We start from the raw sequence: 18,021 nt of genomic DNA on the forward strand, positions 1-18,021 counted from the left end.
ATCAGACGAACACTGGATCAGGACAGATTCTGTAACATCAGAGGAACACTAGATCAGGACAGATTCTGTAACATCAGACGAACACTGGATCAGGACAGATTCTGTAACATCAGACGAACACTAGATCAGGACAGATCCTGTAACATCAGACGAACACTGGATCAGGACAGATTCTGTAACATCAGACGAACACTGGATCAGGACAGATTCTGTAACATCAGACAAACACTGGATCAGGACAGATCCTGTAACATCAGACGAACACTGGATCAGGACAGATTCTGTAACATCAGACGAACACTGGATCAGGACAGATTCTGTAACATCAGACGAACACTAGATCAGGACAGATTCTGTAACATCAGATGAACACTAGATCAGGACAGATTCTGTAACATCAGACGAACACTGGATCAGAACAGATTCTGTAACATCAGAGGAACGCTAGATCAGGACAGATTCTGTAACATCAGAGGAACACTGGATCAGAACAGATTCTGTAAAATCAGACGAACACTAGATCAGAACAGATTCTGTAACATCAGACGAACACTGGATAAGGACAGATTCTGTAACATCAGACAAACACTCGATCAGAAGAGATTCTGTAACATCAGATGAACACTAGATCAGAACAGATTCTGTAACATCAGACGAACACTGGATCAGAACAGATTCTGTAACATCAGACGAACACTAGATCACGACAGATTCTGTAACATCAGACGAACACTAGATCAGGACAGATTCTGTAACATCAGACGAACACTGGATCAGGACAGATTCTGTAACATCAGACTAACACTCGATCAGAAGAGATTCTGTAACATCAGAGGAACACTAGATCAGGACAGATTCTGTAACATCAGACGAACACTAGATCAGGACAGATTCTGTAACATCAGACAAACACTGGATCAGGACAGATCCTGTAACATCAGACGAACACTGGATCAGGACAGATTCTGTAACATCAGACGAACACTAGATCAGGACAGATTCTGTAACATCAGATGAACACTAGATCAGGACAGATTCTGTAACATCAGACGAACACTGGATCAGAACAGATTCTGTAACATCAGAGGAACGCTAGATCAGGACAGATTCTGTAACATCAGTAACAGCAGACCGTCAACACTAAACACAGACGAACACTAGATCAGGACAGATCCTGTAACATCAGACGAACACTAGATCAGAACAGATTCTGTAACATCAGACGAACACTGGATCAGGACAGATTCTGTAACATCAGACGAACACTAGATCAGGACAGATCCTGTAACGTCAGACGAACACTAGATCAGGACAGATTCTGTAACATCAGACAAACACTAGATCAGGACAGATTCTGTAACATCAGACGAACACTGGATCAGAACAGATTCTGTAACATCAGAGGAACGCTAGATCAGGACAGATTCTGTAACATCAGAGGAACACTGGATCAGAACAGATTCTGTAAAATCAGACGAACACTAGATCAGAACAGATTCTGTAACATCAGACGAACACTGGATAAGGACAGATTCTGTAACATCAGACAAACACTCGATCAGAAGAGATTCTGTAACATCAGACGAACACTAGATCAGAACAGATTCTGTAACATCAGACGAACACTGGATCAGAACAGATTCTGTAACATCAGACGAACACTAGATCACGACAGATTCTGTAACATCAGACGAACACTAGATCAGGACAGATTCTGTAACATCAGACGAACACTGGATCAGGACAGATTCTGTAACATCAGACTAACACTCGATCAGAAGAGATTCTGTAACATCAGAGGAACACTAGATCAGGACAGATTCTGTAACATCAGACGAACACTAGATCAGGACAGATTCTGTAACATCAGACAAACACTCGATCAGAAGAGATTCTGTAACATCAGAGGAACACTAGATCAGGACAGATTCTGTAACATCAGACGAACACTGGATCAGAACAGATTCTGTAACATCAGACGAACACTGGATCAGGACAGATTCTGTAACATCAGAGGAACACTAGATCAGGACAGATTCTGTAACATCAGACGAACACTAGATCAGGACAGATTATGTAACATCAGACGAACACTGGATCAGAACAGATTCTGTAACATCAGAGGAACACTGGATCAGGACAGATTCTGTAATATCAGTAACAGCAGCCCATCAACACTGAACACAGACGAACACTAGATCAGGACAGATTCTGTAACATCAGACGAACACTAGATCAGGACAGATTCTGTAACATCAGACGAACACTAGATCAGAACAGATCCTGTAACATCAGACGAACACTAGATCAGGACAGATCCTGTAACATCAGACGAACACTAGATCAGGACAGATCCTGTAACGTCAGACGAACACTAGATCAGGACAGATTCTGTAACATCAGACGAACACTGGATCAGGACAGATTCTGTAACATCAGACGAACACTGGATCAGGACAGATTCTGTAACATCAGACGAACACTAGATCAGAACAGATTCTGTAACATCAGACAAACACTCGATCAGAAGAGATTCTGTAACATCAGACGAACACTAGATCAGGACAGATTCTGTAACATCAGACGAACACTAGATCAGAACAGATCCTGTAACATCAGACGAACACTAGATCAGGACAGATCCTGTAACATCAGACGAACACTAGATCAGGACAGATCCTGTAACGTCAGACGAACACTAGATCAGGACAGATTCTGTAACATCAGACGAACACTGGATCAGGACAGATTCTGTAACATCAGATGAAGACTAGATCAGGACAGATTCTGTAACATCAGTAACAGCAGCCCATCAACACTGAACACAGACGAACACTAGATCAGAAGAAATTCTGTAATCAGCTCTTCAACACCGAACACAGGCAAACACTAAATCAGGACAGATTCTGTAACATCAGTAACAGCGGCTCTTCAACACCGAACACAGGCGAACACTAAATCAGGACAGATTCTGTAACATCAGTAACAGCGGCTCTTCAACACCGAACACAGGCGAACACTAGATCAGGACAAATTCTCACTCCATATGAATAGTATGCCCATTCTCAAATAACTGCCATGATGGCTTTTTTCTACCCACTTAATAGTAATTACTTTATGAATTTCTTCACTGATAAAATAGTTAACATCAGAAATACAATAACAAATGTAGATTCTACAAAAACCATTCAGGATGGCAGTTATTAAGCCTCTTATTATGAAACCACATTTAGATCCTAGTAAACTGGCAAACTATAGGCCCATTTCAAATCTTCCATTTATGTCTAAAATTTTAGAAAAAGTTTTTTCTGCTCAAATGAGCTCCTTCCTGCAAAAAAATGATCTGAAGAATTTCAGTCAGGTTTCAGGCCCCACCATAGCACAGAAACAGCACTGTTTAAAACAACATATGATCATGCTTTTGTCAGACCAAGGCTGCATCTCATTTCTAGTCTTACTTGATCTTAGTGCTGCGTTCGACACCATAGATCATGACATCCTCATAGATTGATTACAAAACTATACAGGTATTCAAGGGCAGGCTCCAAGATGGTTTAGATCCAACCTGTCTGATCGCTACCATTTTGTTTATTTAAATGGGGAGTCATCTCATTTATCACCAGTAAAGTATGGAGTGCCACAAGGATCCGTCCTAGGTCCTTTTCTGTTTTCAATATACATGTTTCCCCTTGGTAATATTATTACAAAATACATAATTCCATTTCCATTGTTCCACTGTTAAGCTGATGATACTCAACTATATATTTCAACGAGACCAGATGAAACTTCTATATTATCTAAACTAACAGAGTGTGTTAAAAATTTAAAAGACTGGGTGACCAATACGTTTATCCTATTGAATAAGATAAGAAATAGATATTTCTTACTGGACCAAAAAATGTAAAAAAAAGTATACAGAATCTCTTGGATTACAATTTGCATCTAGACAGATGTGCTGTTACTTCCTCTGCAATCAAAAATCTGGGTTTTATATTAGACAGCAATAATATTTCCAATTTACAAAAACATTATTCTTCCATTTTACACAAGCTTCAGTCTAGAGCCAGCCCCTACAAAGACCTGAGATGACCGAACACCTGAGAAGAGATGATGACAACTCCTCATTGGACCTCAGATGATGCCAACACTGAAACAACATAAACTACCAAATGTTGCTACAAGTTTGATTTCTACACAGAATCATTGCTGTTAAAAGTATTCATCGTCTGTTTGATTAAGACATTAATGTACATCAATTTGACAGTCACCACTGACAAGCTACTACTAAATGTATTGTAACAATTTAATTTTCTGTAAAACTACTTTGCAACAAAATTGTATTGTGAAAAGCGCTATACGCTATATATCTTAAAGAATGATATTATTCTGAAGGCTCTTAATGATTCTGGGTGTTATAGTAGTTCCATTCATATATTCCTTTTTTTAGTACTTTTTAGATAGACATGTTTGATTATGATCATTTCAATTAACTGAAGAGCAGTTTACATAGACTTTTAAAGGACTGTGTTTTTAAGAGGTACCATAAATGCAAACCAATAACTGGCCTTAAGACATGTTAAATAACAAAATTTAAATAATTATAAAAATACTACTAACAAAACAATATCCCTTTAACTGGTTAAAACATAATTCAATGCCACTTCAATGCTTGTAGTATGAATCACAGAGAAAGCTAATGAATGAAAGACACAGGCAGACCTGAGACAGAAACAGAAGAACAGAGATAGAGAGGAAAGCAGCGAGACCTGAGGTGGGAGAGGTGTGTGAAGAGAGGCAGAATGCTCTGCAGCTCTTCCTCTGGTATGGAGGTCCAGAGCAGGTTGAGTGAAGCTGCAGTGCAGTGCTGCAGTGTGAAGCGCAGCGACGCACAGTGAACAGAGTCCAGATCTCTGCTCTGCAGGTTAATGTAGTTCTCCACTGAACTCAACAGACTGGACACAAACCCAGCAGAGCCAGACTCATAGACCTCTCTGATCACACACAGCATGAAGTCAGAGCTCATCCTGTGCAGACACAACATATTTATCATTTTTAAATTGCTGTTTTCTTTTTTTTCATACTATGAATCTATCTTTATACATAAAAATGATAGGCTACATTTAACATGCAGATTTTCTCAAAGAAATAATTACTTGTGTACCGTTTAAACTTAACCTGGTTCAGGAATGGCAGAATTTCTCTGATGTTGGCCTGAATGTTACTCTTTCTGAGGTTCAGAGTGATTTGTTGAATTCTGTGTTGCAGGAAATAATGAAGCTCTTCCCAGCTCAAGGAACAGGAAGTCAGATCGCCTTCCACTTTCTGCAGGAAGCATTGAGTCAGTTCCTCTTCCTGAGCTTCATAGACACATTTAACAAGCTTCTGGAGAGTCTCTTTGGACAGTCTACACACACAGAAAGAGAGAGAGAGAGAGTTGATTATATTTGTAGATATAAAATCAAACACTTGAAATGTGTCCTGCAGTCAGACCTGAGAGTCACTGGTCCCTGGTGACACAGTAACACAGACACAGAAACAGACTGGGTCTTGTATTCTGTCAAGTTCAAACACCGGACAGTCCAGAGTCTCAGAAGGATGGCTAATTTGCTCAGGATCCTGGACAGATTGCTCTCTGACTGCTGTTCCTTATCCAGATCAAGTGTGAGCTCATTAATGGTGATGGGAGCTCGAACCTTCATAAACCTCAACGCCTGCACAACTCTCACCAGCATATAACCACTCAGCCTGAAAACAACAACACACATTGTAAATATAAGCGTTTTATCATTTACAAAAAATAACAAGATGAACATCTGAAATGTTAAAGGCACAATATGCCAGATTTTACTAGATATTTTACTAAAAGATATTTTGTTACCCTAACCTGTGTACATAAATCATGCTAAACGTTTCCCATAATGTCTAAATCCAGAGAAATTCACAATTTTAAGTAGTAAAATGGTCCATGTCACAGCTGTTTGTTTTACACATTCACGATGTCCCAAAATTATTTATGATCACTGGCTAAGGGTTCTGATGACACAAATAACACCATAACATGAAAACGTCTGTGGAGGTGAACACGACAAACCCCATGATTCACTTTCTGTTGCTTTAATCATCCAGCTTCATCTTTGTTATTGTTTTGAATAAATGATCTCTAGCGGTGTTGTGCTTTAAGTTATTAATAATCCGGTCTGTACCTGAGTGCGTGTGTGTTTGTGAGGTGTCTGAAGAGAAGCCTTGATCCTCTGACAGAGACAGCTTTAGGTTTGAGAGTGAGGTTGAGTCTGTCAGAAGAGAAACGTAGGAATCTCCCCACAGAGCTGCAGGTTTCGCTGGGTAAATGTCCTTCCAGATTTATGAGGTCAAGAACCTCAAACAGTGAAGTGACCAGCACTGGATCCTCTCTTAACTGGACCGCTTTAACTAAAGTTAACAAACACTTCTCAGAACAGCTGAAAAAGACAAATACTTGATTAAAATCACTACATAACTTAACCTGACCCATTACAATTGAAAAAAAAATGCATTGCATTTTATGCAGTACATTAATATATGCACATTCTAAAAGACTCATTAAGAACTTAAACATTTTCACATTTTGTCAAGTTTTTACTGAATTGATTGTGGGGACTGAAGTGTAGAGTTTAATGGCCTGTACACCAAAACACACAGGAAGAATACCGTAATTCCTCCAATAAAAACCGGTAGTCAAATAAATGCTGGGCCACTTATAGTGGCCAGGGGTGTGGTCAACACGGACAAATAAAGGCCGGTCTTTAATGAAGGCCAGGGGGGAAATTTGTGCAGCAGAGCCAGATAACGAACGTACATGCCCACTGCCGGAGCGTTTCTCGTTTTCGACTCAAGAACCGGTTGTATTGGTTTTCGGATCACCAGTACACTGAACCGAGAATTGTTTCTTTCGGTTTGTCTGATTTGAGAGCCGATGAACTGATAATACTGCGCCTGTGTGATTCAGCGTGAAGCAGATCCGACCAGGGGGCAAGGAACTCGACCGGAAGTTGAAGTCGGGTGGGGGCTGCCATCTTTTAGCAGAACTTCACTTGCGTTAGCATTCCCATTGACTCCCATTCATTTTGGCGTCACTTTGACAGCGAATAACTTTACATCTGAGGCGTTTAAAGACTCCATTTGTCCATTATTTATTTCTAAAAATACACGACAATGTATAAAGGGCTCCATTACCTTCTATGTTACATTATGGCCCCGTATAAACAGTTTTTTTTCATTTATTTAACATTGAATGCACAGTGACAAATCGAAAAAACAAGAAGGCCACAGCCTCATTTAAAAAAAAAAAAATCCCTGAACACCGCGGTTGCAGGCCCCGGCTTTTTTTTTGAGGAATTACGGTTTATTAGATGAAAATCAGACACAGAACGGAGAATTGAAGGACACAAACAAGAAGGTTAATGAGGATGGACAGAAGAGCCTGACTTAAAAACAAGATAAGACATGAATGTCACAAAACAAAGACCAACCTCAGCTCTGAGATGTGTGGCAGACACTGAAGGAAGCTCTTCACGTCACTCTCTTCATCTGGACATCTTCTCAGCTCGACTGTTTTCTTCTCTGTCTGGAGCTTCAACACTTCCAGGAGGACTGAGCTCTTTCTCTCTGAGAGATCTATGATCCAGACATCACGTAACTGGAAAACTGACTGTAATCCTGGAAGAAAACTCCTGCCTGTTTGAGTCTCATAGTTCTTCACATGAGAGAACAGATCCAGCAGGAAATCACTCTGAACACTAGCATTATAATAATTATTATCAAAAGGGAAGGTTTTGTAGCTGCACACAGATGAGAGCAGAGTCAAGAATCTTGTTTCTTCATCAGTTTCTCCTGCAGCAACACAGAGCTTCAGCAGGAATCTGACTGCAGACATCCTTCTTTCTTCATTATGAAGGAGCCAGAACCTGATAATACACAATCAAGAAACAAACACTTCATTAATTTGAGATATACATAATACACTACTTCACATAATACACTACTTCACATCAGACACACATAAATAATTCAACAAGACCCAGAAAAGTGGAATTCATCAAGTTTTTATTTAAGAGAGAGAGAGAGAGAGAGAGAGAGAAAGAGAGAGAGAGAGAGAGAGAGAAAGAGAGAGAGAAAGAGAGAGAGAGGCTTAACAAACTCTTTATTAGACCTTTCTCCTTTTACATCAATACAATTGTCTTACAAAAAATTCCATGTCACATTTTTCGATCTACACATTTAAAACCAACATTTCATTTTCTCCAATTTGACAAAGTACTCCCCCTACCGACCACATTTCGGAAAACATTACAATGTCGCTGACCATTTTGTAATATGTATACTCTATCTTGATTCTAGCAGTTATCATCCCTCTTAATACCATTTCCGCATTAACTGGACCTATACCTAACCTTTTATTTTTTCTTGTTTTCCATATGGACAACTTAGCTGAGCCCATCAGAAAATTCAGTAAACATTTCTTCCTCCTTTCTTGAAAATTATAAATTGGACCACTTATGAAATTCTGATAAGTAAAATTCTCCCCAAACTTTATAAACACTTGTGTTAAAAAATTAAACATTCCCTTCAACCTAAAACAATCAATAAATAAATGATTAACCGTTTCTTCTAATCCACAAAATAAACACTCTATCCCCACTGCTGGATTGAGGTGTGCAACGTGTCTGTTCGTAGCTATAGCCCCGAACATCAGTCTCCACTGCAAGTCTGCAGTACGCTTCTCCACAGGCAACTTATACAGAGACCTCCAACATGCCTTAAACTCAGTCCCAAACACTTCTGACCACCTCCAGGTCTTCACTCCTCTTAGTACAGTCTGATGCATAACTTTTACACATTACATAGAGTTCCTTCTTCTTAATATCTTGAAAACTCCTCAACTCTGGGTACTCAAGTGATAAAATTGAATGTCCAGTTTCCTCCATCTCCTCTTGCACAGCAGCAGATACTTTGATGGGTGGAAATGTATAGAGCCCATCCCAGTCCTGTGACAGTGCCTCTCTGCAGGCCCCCGGTAGAGCTGCCCACACCTCCTCCATTATTCGTCTCATGAGTCGAAGAGATCTCAACCCTGTAACACTCTGCAAAGACTCAGCTGTTTTCCAGTCATCACCACTTCTCAGATCTCCCAACTTGACATACCCAGCCTTCACAAAACAGCTTTCCACAGATTTAGAGGACAAAATCCTTCTTCTTATTAATGGGTTGTGGAACAGCGGTTCTCCCCTTATCCAGTCCTCCGGTTGTAAAATATCTCTGTGTATAATAAATGTCTTTTTCCAAGCTGTTATCATTGACTTATAAAAAGGTGTCAACTCTTTCAAATCCACTTCATCACTTTTCAGTAAAAAAAGCTGTTTATCATACAATAATCCAGATGTTTTCCGCAGAAGAGCACAAGCAACATTAATCCACCCACCATTCTCCTCGTACAATAGTCTCTGGGCTGCTTGCAATCGAAAAGCATTTATGCGGCTTCGTACATCTATTAGGCCTTGCCCTCCTTCAATCACTGGTAGATAAAGTGCCTGCCGAGGAATCCACTTTTGACCAGACCAGAAAAAGTCCACCAGTTTCCTCTGAATCTCCTTAATAAGGTCATCTGGTGGCTCAAGCACATTCAGTTTGTGCCATAACATAGAGGCCGTCAGGTTGTTTGTAATTAGGACTCTGCCTCTATAAGATAGTTTGGGCAATAGCCAGTTCCAGTTAGACAACTTAGCAACAACCTTTCCAAGCAGACCCTCCCAGTTCTTTTCTTTATATTTATCAGTGCCCAGATACACCCCCAAAACTTTAAATCCTTCCTTTCTCCATTTCAGTCTTTCAGGAAGTTTAGGTGGCCCCATATTAGAGATCGACTGATATGGGTTTTTCTATAGCCGATGCCGATGCTGATGTTTAGAGGTCAGGGTCAGCCAGTGGCCGATATGTGCTGCAGATTTTTAGGGCCGATATCTTGAAGTTTTCCCCTTCATTTGCATGCCAAAATGTCGCACGTATAATAAGTGGATGCACAACATTTCTAAACTTATCTTACTTATCTTATTTATTTATTTTTATTGAGCACTGACTTGAACTAGCTCTCGAATCTTAATTTTGTGCACTGCACGGTATTAAAATAAAAAAATTATCCAAAGTTAACCAAACAAATTAATAAACTGACCAAGTATTAAATTATATATAAGTCAATCATTTACATAAAAGTTTTAGAACATTTATCAAGGAGAATTTTTCAAGTTTGTTGGAACATAAATGTAAACACAAATTTACATTTAAATAAATACAATTTCAGAAATAAAAATCAATTCAACTGAAAAATATAAAAAATAAATATATATAAAATAAATAACAGTAGTGCTGCAAACACACTAGCAACCAGCAACATTTGTGTTTGGTATAAATGACACAGAACATCTAAAGCGCATTCTAATTTCGAACTTACATCGCAGTCTGTTCATTATTAAAATAAAGTACAGTCAACAAAACATATAAAAGGTTACACTAGTCAGTTTAAATAGACCATAGTATACCAGTCCACTCTGCTGTTTTGCCAAGGACGTTTTTGCTCATGTGAAGAGGATGATATTTTCCGTCTAGTTTAAATAATAATAAAAAAAAAAAAAAAAAAAATATATATATATATATATATATATATATATATATATATATATATATATATATATATATATATATAATAGTTTAACATTCAGATAAATTGCGAATGTGGAAACATTTGGATATGCGCAGAACGAGACCTGAGCAATAACCTCCAAATACATCTCGTCAAACCCACGCTCCCTTGTCCTCGTATGGATCGGATCAGCAAAAAAAAAAAAAGGCCAAGACAAATAAACATATGTTTTGTCTTTTTTTAATTAACATTAAATTATTAAATTAAAATATATGAAATCAACTTAAAGTGCACATGGCATAATATCTTCTTTCTAACATAATAGCCCGATTTCTCATCTCTCAGTCTGCTTGTGATGAAGTGAGCAGTTTTCGTCACATAGCTTTCCGTCCCCCTGGACGTCCACCCGTCTGTCGTGAGCGCAACAGGGGATGCTCGGGATAGTTCATCCACAACTTTTTTTCTTCTCCTGTTGATCAAGATCGGTCACAATCTTTTCACTCTAAGCTCTTTCTTTCATCATTATATCTGACGCGGGGCGTTCAAGCTCTTCCGGACTGAACATGCGCAACTTTTTTTTTTTTTTTTTTCATAAATCAATCCGCGGGTAACGTTTGTGCCGAACCGAAGATATTGATCTGAATGGATCACGGATCAATGATGATCCGTTGCACCACTACTATAGCGTCATTTGAAAACATTGCAGTTAAGCAATTGTGTTTTAAAATACAACAACGAGCACCACGAAACCATTTAAAGAAGCGCATTCAGCGGTCTCCTCGACGAGAAACAGTCAACAAAGATAAATGATCTCCAATGTATGGCGTGCTCTCTTCATTTTATCAAATGATCATAATCACATCTATTCATTTTACAGTCCTACTACTAGCATTTTATTGAGAATAAACCCCCTTTAACTCGGATGAGAAAGCTTTTTTTTCCAAGTGGCTTTTGCACATAATAATAATACCGCTGCAGACGCATTTTGCAGTATTAATTGATCGTTAATTTAAACGACGATCGATCATGGAAATTTACATTTACATTTATTCATTTAGCTGACACTTTTATCCAAATCGACTTACAATTGCTATATATGTCAGGGGTCGCACGCCTCTGGAGCAACTAGGGGTTAAGTGTTTTGCTCAGGGACACATTGGTGTCTCACAGTGGATTCGAACCCGGGTCTCCCACACCACAGACGTGTGTCTTATCCACTGCGCTAACACCACCCCCTCGATATTAAATTATCGAATATTCACATCCCTAAATACAAATGAGTTGGATGGAAAAATGGTTATTGTCTGCATCAAACCACGCTTCCGAACAAATGTGATTCAAGGTTCTGGGCAGCTCCAGGACAGCTGTCTCTCCGAGCGTGGTGCTGTCTGTGAGCGGGGCGGAGTAACGGAGCCCTCAATCACGCTGCAGTGTTTGTAAGAGCTGACAACTTCTCCACCCCATTTACAGAGTGAAATTCTCTGACTACCTTTATCTCCCAGGGCAGTTGTTGAATCTTCCAAAAGTTTTGTCTTGGGGTGCTTCACATGCAGTGGCAGCAGCAGCACTTTCCACCACTCCAATAACATGGGGCTGCCCGCCGAAGTGCCTGACTTTAAATCAGCGCTACAAAACACGGATATCGGCCGATGCCGATATATTAAAAAATTACAAATATCGGCCCAATATATCGGCCGAGCGATATATCGGTCGACCTCTACCCCATATCATCCCAAGACCCCGCCTAACCTGATTTTACCAAGTGAGACATGTTCCTGGGACAACATCGTTGTTGACCCTGGAACAACATTGTGATTAACCAATCAGATTTGAAGAACCAGTTTATAGATTTTGTGAAGTTTATGCTTAAAATCAGTGTTTGGTGCTTGTACATCAGTGTCATTCATCTATCATTTCCTCTGATTTTAGGGATTACTCATGGTTAAGGTTAGGTTTAGGTGTAGGGATATGGTTAAGAATATATTTTTGGAGTAAAAAGTTGTTCCAGGGTCAACAAAATATGTTGACCTAGGAACACATCGGACTTGGCGGCAGTGGCTCAGTGGTTCATGTAGGTTGTCTGCAAACCGGAAGGTTGGTGGTTCGATCCCCGGCTCCACCTGACCAAGTGTCGAGGTGTCCTTGAGCAAGACACCTAACCCCAGCTGCTCCCGACGAGCTGGATGGCGCCTTGCATGGCTGACATCGCCGTCGGTGTATAAATGAGTGTGTGAATGGGTGAATGTGAGGCAAAATTGTAAAGCGCTTTGGATGGCCATGTGGTCTGTTGAAAGCGCTATATAAATGCAGTCCATTTACCATTTGGCAAAATCAGGACGTGCCAAGACCCCACAGCAAACCCATCACACTTTGCCCAGTTTACTTTGGCTGAAGAAGACTTTTCATAAAGGTTTACATTTTTACAAAGTATCTGAATACAGGGTTTATACAGAGATTCTTAAATTGAATTTACTACCTTTTTACCACCTATTTTACTACCATCACAATATTTTTACTACCAACACAGCTTCAAACTTCAACTGTAGCAGTGTTAAGTGTTAAGTAAAGTGACAAGTAAAGACATGAAATATCTTTCCAAAATGAATTAATAACATATTTAAATCACAATTTAAGGAGGCAATTATAACTTAATTTCAACACTGGAAGGGAGAAATAGAGAACCAGAGAGAGCGAGAAAGAGAAAGTCAGGAGAGGTTCTGTAGGTGTATGTGAGTGTGCATGTGTGTTAGGACAAGTGAGTGAGCTACATTCAAGTAAGAGGGAACTCTACCATAGGACTTGGATTTATCAAGATATCACAACAGGCCTTGGTCCATAGGATTCACTCAATATGTCAAAGAGTTACAATTACATAAAAATTCGAAGACAGACTGGACCTTTAGAATTAGCAGCTACACAATGTGTAATAATATAATAATATGTTACAAACTTAATAATATATATATATGTGTGTTTTCTTGCAAACGTTCCAAAAAGCTTCTCGGCTGTTTCCAACTACTGGCCTAAGCCAGTTTTTAAACCGAGCGTCATCCAGCCAGAGTTCCGAAAACTTGCACTTCCCCATATTTACTTGGTAAACTCGCGCGACCTTTCTTTTCTCTGTCTTTGGGTCTGAATAAAAATAAAAATAAATTCATCGAAGTTTAGTAAGGAAATAGGCCTGCACACGTAAGTTACCCTAATTGAAAACCATATAGACCAGGGGTGTCCAAACTTTTTTTAGTGAGGGCCAAATTTTTCCAAAACGCTATTAATCCATCCAGATTTTTTTTCCAAAACGCTATAAATCCATCCAGATTTTTTCCAAAACGCTATAAATCCATCCATATTTTTTCCAAACACTATAAATCCATCCATATTTTTTTCCAAAACGCTATTAATCCATCCATATTTTTTTTTCAAAAGCTATGAATCCATATTTTTTCCCCAAAAATGTATGGTTTGTCTTTTTAAAAAGTATTTTGTCTTTTATTTAGTGTTTGCATTTGAGGAAAAAAACATGTTATGTAGCCTAACCGTTCGTTCTCCATTAAGGATGCTTTTAAAACTTTCCCAGAGACATCAAACAGAAAACACAAAGCCTCTCTTTAAAAGGAATTTCGTTTTGTATTAATTTCATCTTAATTTTAATCCATGTTTCATTATTTTGTATAATCACAACACGTTCAGACATGAACCAAAACTCAGCGTATAGGTAGCCTAGGCTACTCGCCTCACAGACCTAAACAAATTAGAAATATCCTATATCTATTATCTAAGAAAGCTTGAAATGTCTACTTTTAAACAGAACCCTTCAAAACTAAATACAAGAAGACTATAGGCTAATCCGTAAGAAATGCATTTTTCTCCAGCGCGTTCACTACTTCTAAGATCGCGAGTCAGTGTCAACTTCATCTTTGCAGCTGACACAGAAACACTTGTTTAATAAACAACTAAAATGTCATAATATTTTTTTACAGCGTTTAGGTGTCGTTTATAAGAACGCTTCACCACTGCATGAGAGAGAGAGAGAGAGAGAGAGAGAGACACACGCAAGGTCTCTCCCTCTCTGCCGTGTGCTCGCTACACGGTTTGCATACGCGCTTTTGCTCGCTCGCTCTCGGTTCGCAGGAGATTTGAACTAATATCCAGGCATCATAACATTACAAAAGGCAATTGTAATATTTTTTTATTACTATTTTGGTGTGATGAACATTCACCCACCAGTGTGGCGGATAGCCTTTCTGAGATTTACTGGCCAAACGGAAAATCTAACTGCACTTGGCACTTGGCGGGTGTTAATTTCGGACCCTGGCTGCGGGCCAATAAAAACTGGACCGTAGTTTGGACACCCATGATATAGACCTAGTTAGATGGGGCTACGAAAATTTACTACCTCGTTAGATGACGTTTACTACTTTTTACTACGTTTTACTGGCCTTAATTTGGCATAATTTAATTTACTACCTTTTACTACTTTTTACAACCCCGCATAAACCCTGGAATATCATTTTGACCAGAAATAAAAATATTTACATCATCCGCATAAGCAGACACAGAATACCTTAGCCCTGAATTATCTCCTGGTATCATTAAACCTTGCACCTCGTTTCTTAGCTTACACAGTAAGGGTTCTATGGCTAAACTATAAAGTTGTCCTGATAGAGGACATCCCTGCCTAATTCCTCTTTTAACAGAGATTGGACAACTCAGGCCACCTCCTATCTTAAGCATAACTGAAGCATCTTCATACAGTATTTTTATCCAAGAAATAATATTCTCCCCAAATCCAAAGGTTTTTAAAACAGTAAAAAGGTATTCATGACCTACCCGGTCAAAAGCTTTCTCTTGGTCAATAGATAAAAAAACCCACATCAAGACACCCCAAAAAGCTTTATAAAATTCTGCTGGCAAACCATTAGGGCTGGGAAAGCGCGGCAAGGTCATCGATGATGTCGACGCAAAAAATACGTCGACGCAAAATATGCGCATCGATTCGTCGACCTGTTTTTATTTCTCTAAAAAACATTTGCAAAACGTTTACCTTATGTGGGCTGAATATACGCGATGGCCGGATCAACATTCTGTCCAATGTTATATAACCAATCCAGGGGTTTTTCTGCATTGATCTTTTTTTTTTGGCGGCTGTCAAAGCCTTATTTGATCGGTGGGTGAATGACTGCTGCGCCTGACGGGGCGCGTACGAGAGAGAGCCCTGGTTGCGTGCGCACACTCACAGTCTTCAAACAACACGAGCGCTTCTTGCTCTCTCTCTCCCTTGTGCATACTAATCAAAATCATTAAACACTATAGAAAAAGGGCGAAAACACCAAAGCGCTCGCGCACTCACAGTCTTCAAACTACACGAGCGCTCTCTCTCTCCGTCCCTCGTGCATATTAACAAAAATCATTAGACACGATAGAAAAAGGGCGGAACGCCTAAGTTTCTCGCGCACTCGCGCACTCACAGTCTTCAAACTACACGAGTGCTGTCTTGCTCTCTCTCTCTCTCCCTCGTGCATATTAACAAAAATCATTAAACACGATAGAAAAAGGGCGGAACGCTTAAGTTTCACGTGGAGCATTCTGAGATTTTTTTTTTCTCCATGACAGGCTGCTGGCTGGCTCCCACTGTTAATTTTTATTTATTTATTTTTTTGGAAAAGCACTCTCTGTATTAACTTAAAGCCCTCAAGTTTACATTGGTTACTGTATTCTTTCAATTGTTCTAAACAAGTATTTTGGGTGAACGTTTTACTGAATGCTAGACATCAAGTTGTTGTTATTTTCATCTGAAAGAAGAACTTTTTTCAGTAAGCTAGGCCCTATGTGTTCAGAAAGCTTGTTTCAATAAGCTATGTGTTTTCAAGGCTTCAAGGTTTTATTGAATGCTATCTCTACACAAGTGCAAAGTAATGCATTCTTAGTCAGTCTTTTATTTTGTAATTTTAAGAGAAATAAACATATATTGCAATGTTAAGGAATTCATGTTTTTTTCATTCAGATATATAAATCAACATTTAAAAATTGTTAGTAGTCAATTAATGGGGAGATAATCGAAATCGAATCGGTCTGAAAAAAATTAATCATTAGATTAATTGATGCACCGAAAAAATAATCACTAGATTAATCGTTTAAAAAATAATCATTTATCCCAGCTCTACAAACCATCAATTCATGGTGACTTTCCTGTAGAGAGCTGCTTGACCGCCTTCGAAAATTCATCAAAAGAAATCTTTACGTCCAATGAATTTTTTTCCTCAGGCCTTAATTTAGGAAGATCTCTTAAGAACTGGTCCATAGATTCAACATCACAGCCCATATTTCCAAACAGTTCTTTTTAAAATTCAATGCCCATTGTTCTCATTTCTGTTGGATCTGAAGCAATAGTTCCATTTGTTCTTTTAAGATGAAGCATACATTTCTTATGTGCTTTCTTCCGTTCAAGTCCAAAAAAAAATAAGCAGTTGGAGCATCCATTTCTTTAATTGATGATATTCTAGCTCGAACTAGTGCACCTTTCACTCTTTGTTCCAACAATGACTTCAATTCAATTTTTTTCTTTTTTAAAATATTCACTGAACCATCATTAACAACATCAATCATTCTTTTTTCCATTTCATTAATCTCAAACTCCAACATTTTCACATTTCTCTTCATTGTAGCAGTAGCATTATAAGAAAATTGTTGACAAAAAAACTTTAATCTGCGCTTTTCCCACCTCCCATCATTGAGTCAGATTTTCAAAATTATTTTTCCTCCGTCTCCAAATTTCCCAAAAACTACAGAATTTCTCATAAAAATCTGTATCCTGTAATAGTTTTACATTAAAATGCCAATAAAATGTTGGTCTTGACATTTTAACATTATAATCTAAAGTAACCATATGATGGTCTGAAAAACCATTTGGTAAAATATTATTATTAGTTACTCTATTTCTGACTTGCTTATATATAACCTATCCAGTCTTGCTCCTGTCATAACAGAATCTAATATCTTTATCCAGATATAGCTTCACTAACTCATTTCTACTTCTCCACACATCCACCAACTTTAAATTATTTGTTATATCAAGTAATAACTTACTAGATTTTGAGTGAGGCTCATCCCCATTCCTATCTAATAAGAAATGTGTTGTACATTTATTTACATTTATTCATTTAGCTGACGCTTTTATCCAAATCGACTTACAATTGCTAAATATGTCAGAGGTCGCACGCCTCTGGAGCAACTACGGGTTAAGTGTCTTGCTCAGGGACACACTGGCGTTTCACAGTGTATTCGAACCCGGGTCTCCCACACCACAGGCATGCGTCTTATCCACTGTGCTAACACCACGCCACAATTCA

At 38.7% G+C, this 18,021-nt stretch overlaps 1 protein-coding gene across 1 annotated transcript in view; it reads right to left on the reverse strand.

Annotated features, from left to right (window-relative positions):
- The window catches only part of LOC127943297 (uncharacterized), a 137,995-nt gene that overhangs the window by 4,129 nt on the left and 115,845 nt on the right, over positions 1-18,021 (reverse strand). The window contains exons 7-11 of the mRNA XM_052539642.1: positions 7,509-7,943; positions 6,204-6,458; positions 5,491-5,745; positions 5,162-5,404; positions 4,767-5,024 (exon numbers count right to left, since the gene is read on the reverse strand). Of these exons, the coding sequence (XP_052395602.1) occupies positions 4,767-5,024; positions 5,162-5,404; positions 5,491-5,745; positions 6,204-6,458; positions 7,509-7,943 (1,446 nt within the window). The remainder of the gene's footprint in view (positions 1-4,766; positions 5,025-5,161; positions 5,405-5,490; positions 5,746-6,203; positions 6,459-7,508; positions 7,944-18,021) is intronic.

Source organism: Carassius gibelio, chromosome A3, assembly GCF_023724105.1.
Source record: "Carassius gibelio isolate Cgi1373 ecotype wild population from Czech Republic chromosome A3, carGib1.2-hapl.c, whole genome shotgun sequence".
NCBI classification, from domain to species: Eukaryota; Metazoa; Chordata; class Actinopteri; order Cypriniformes; family Cyprinidae; genus Carassius; species Carassius gibelio.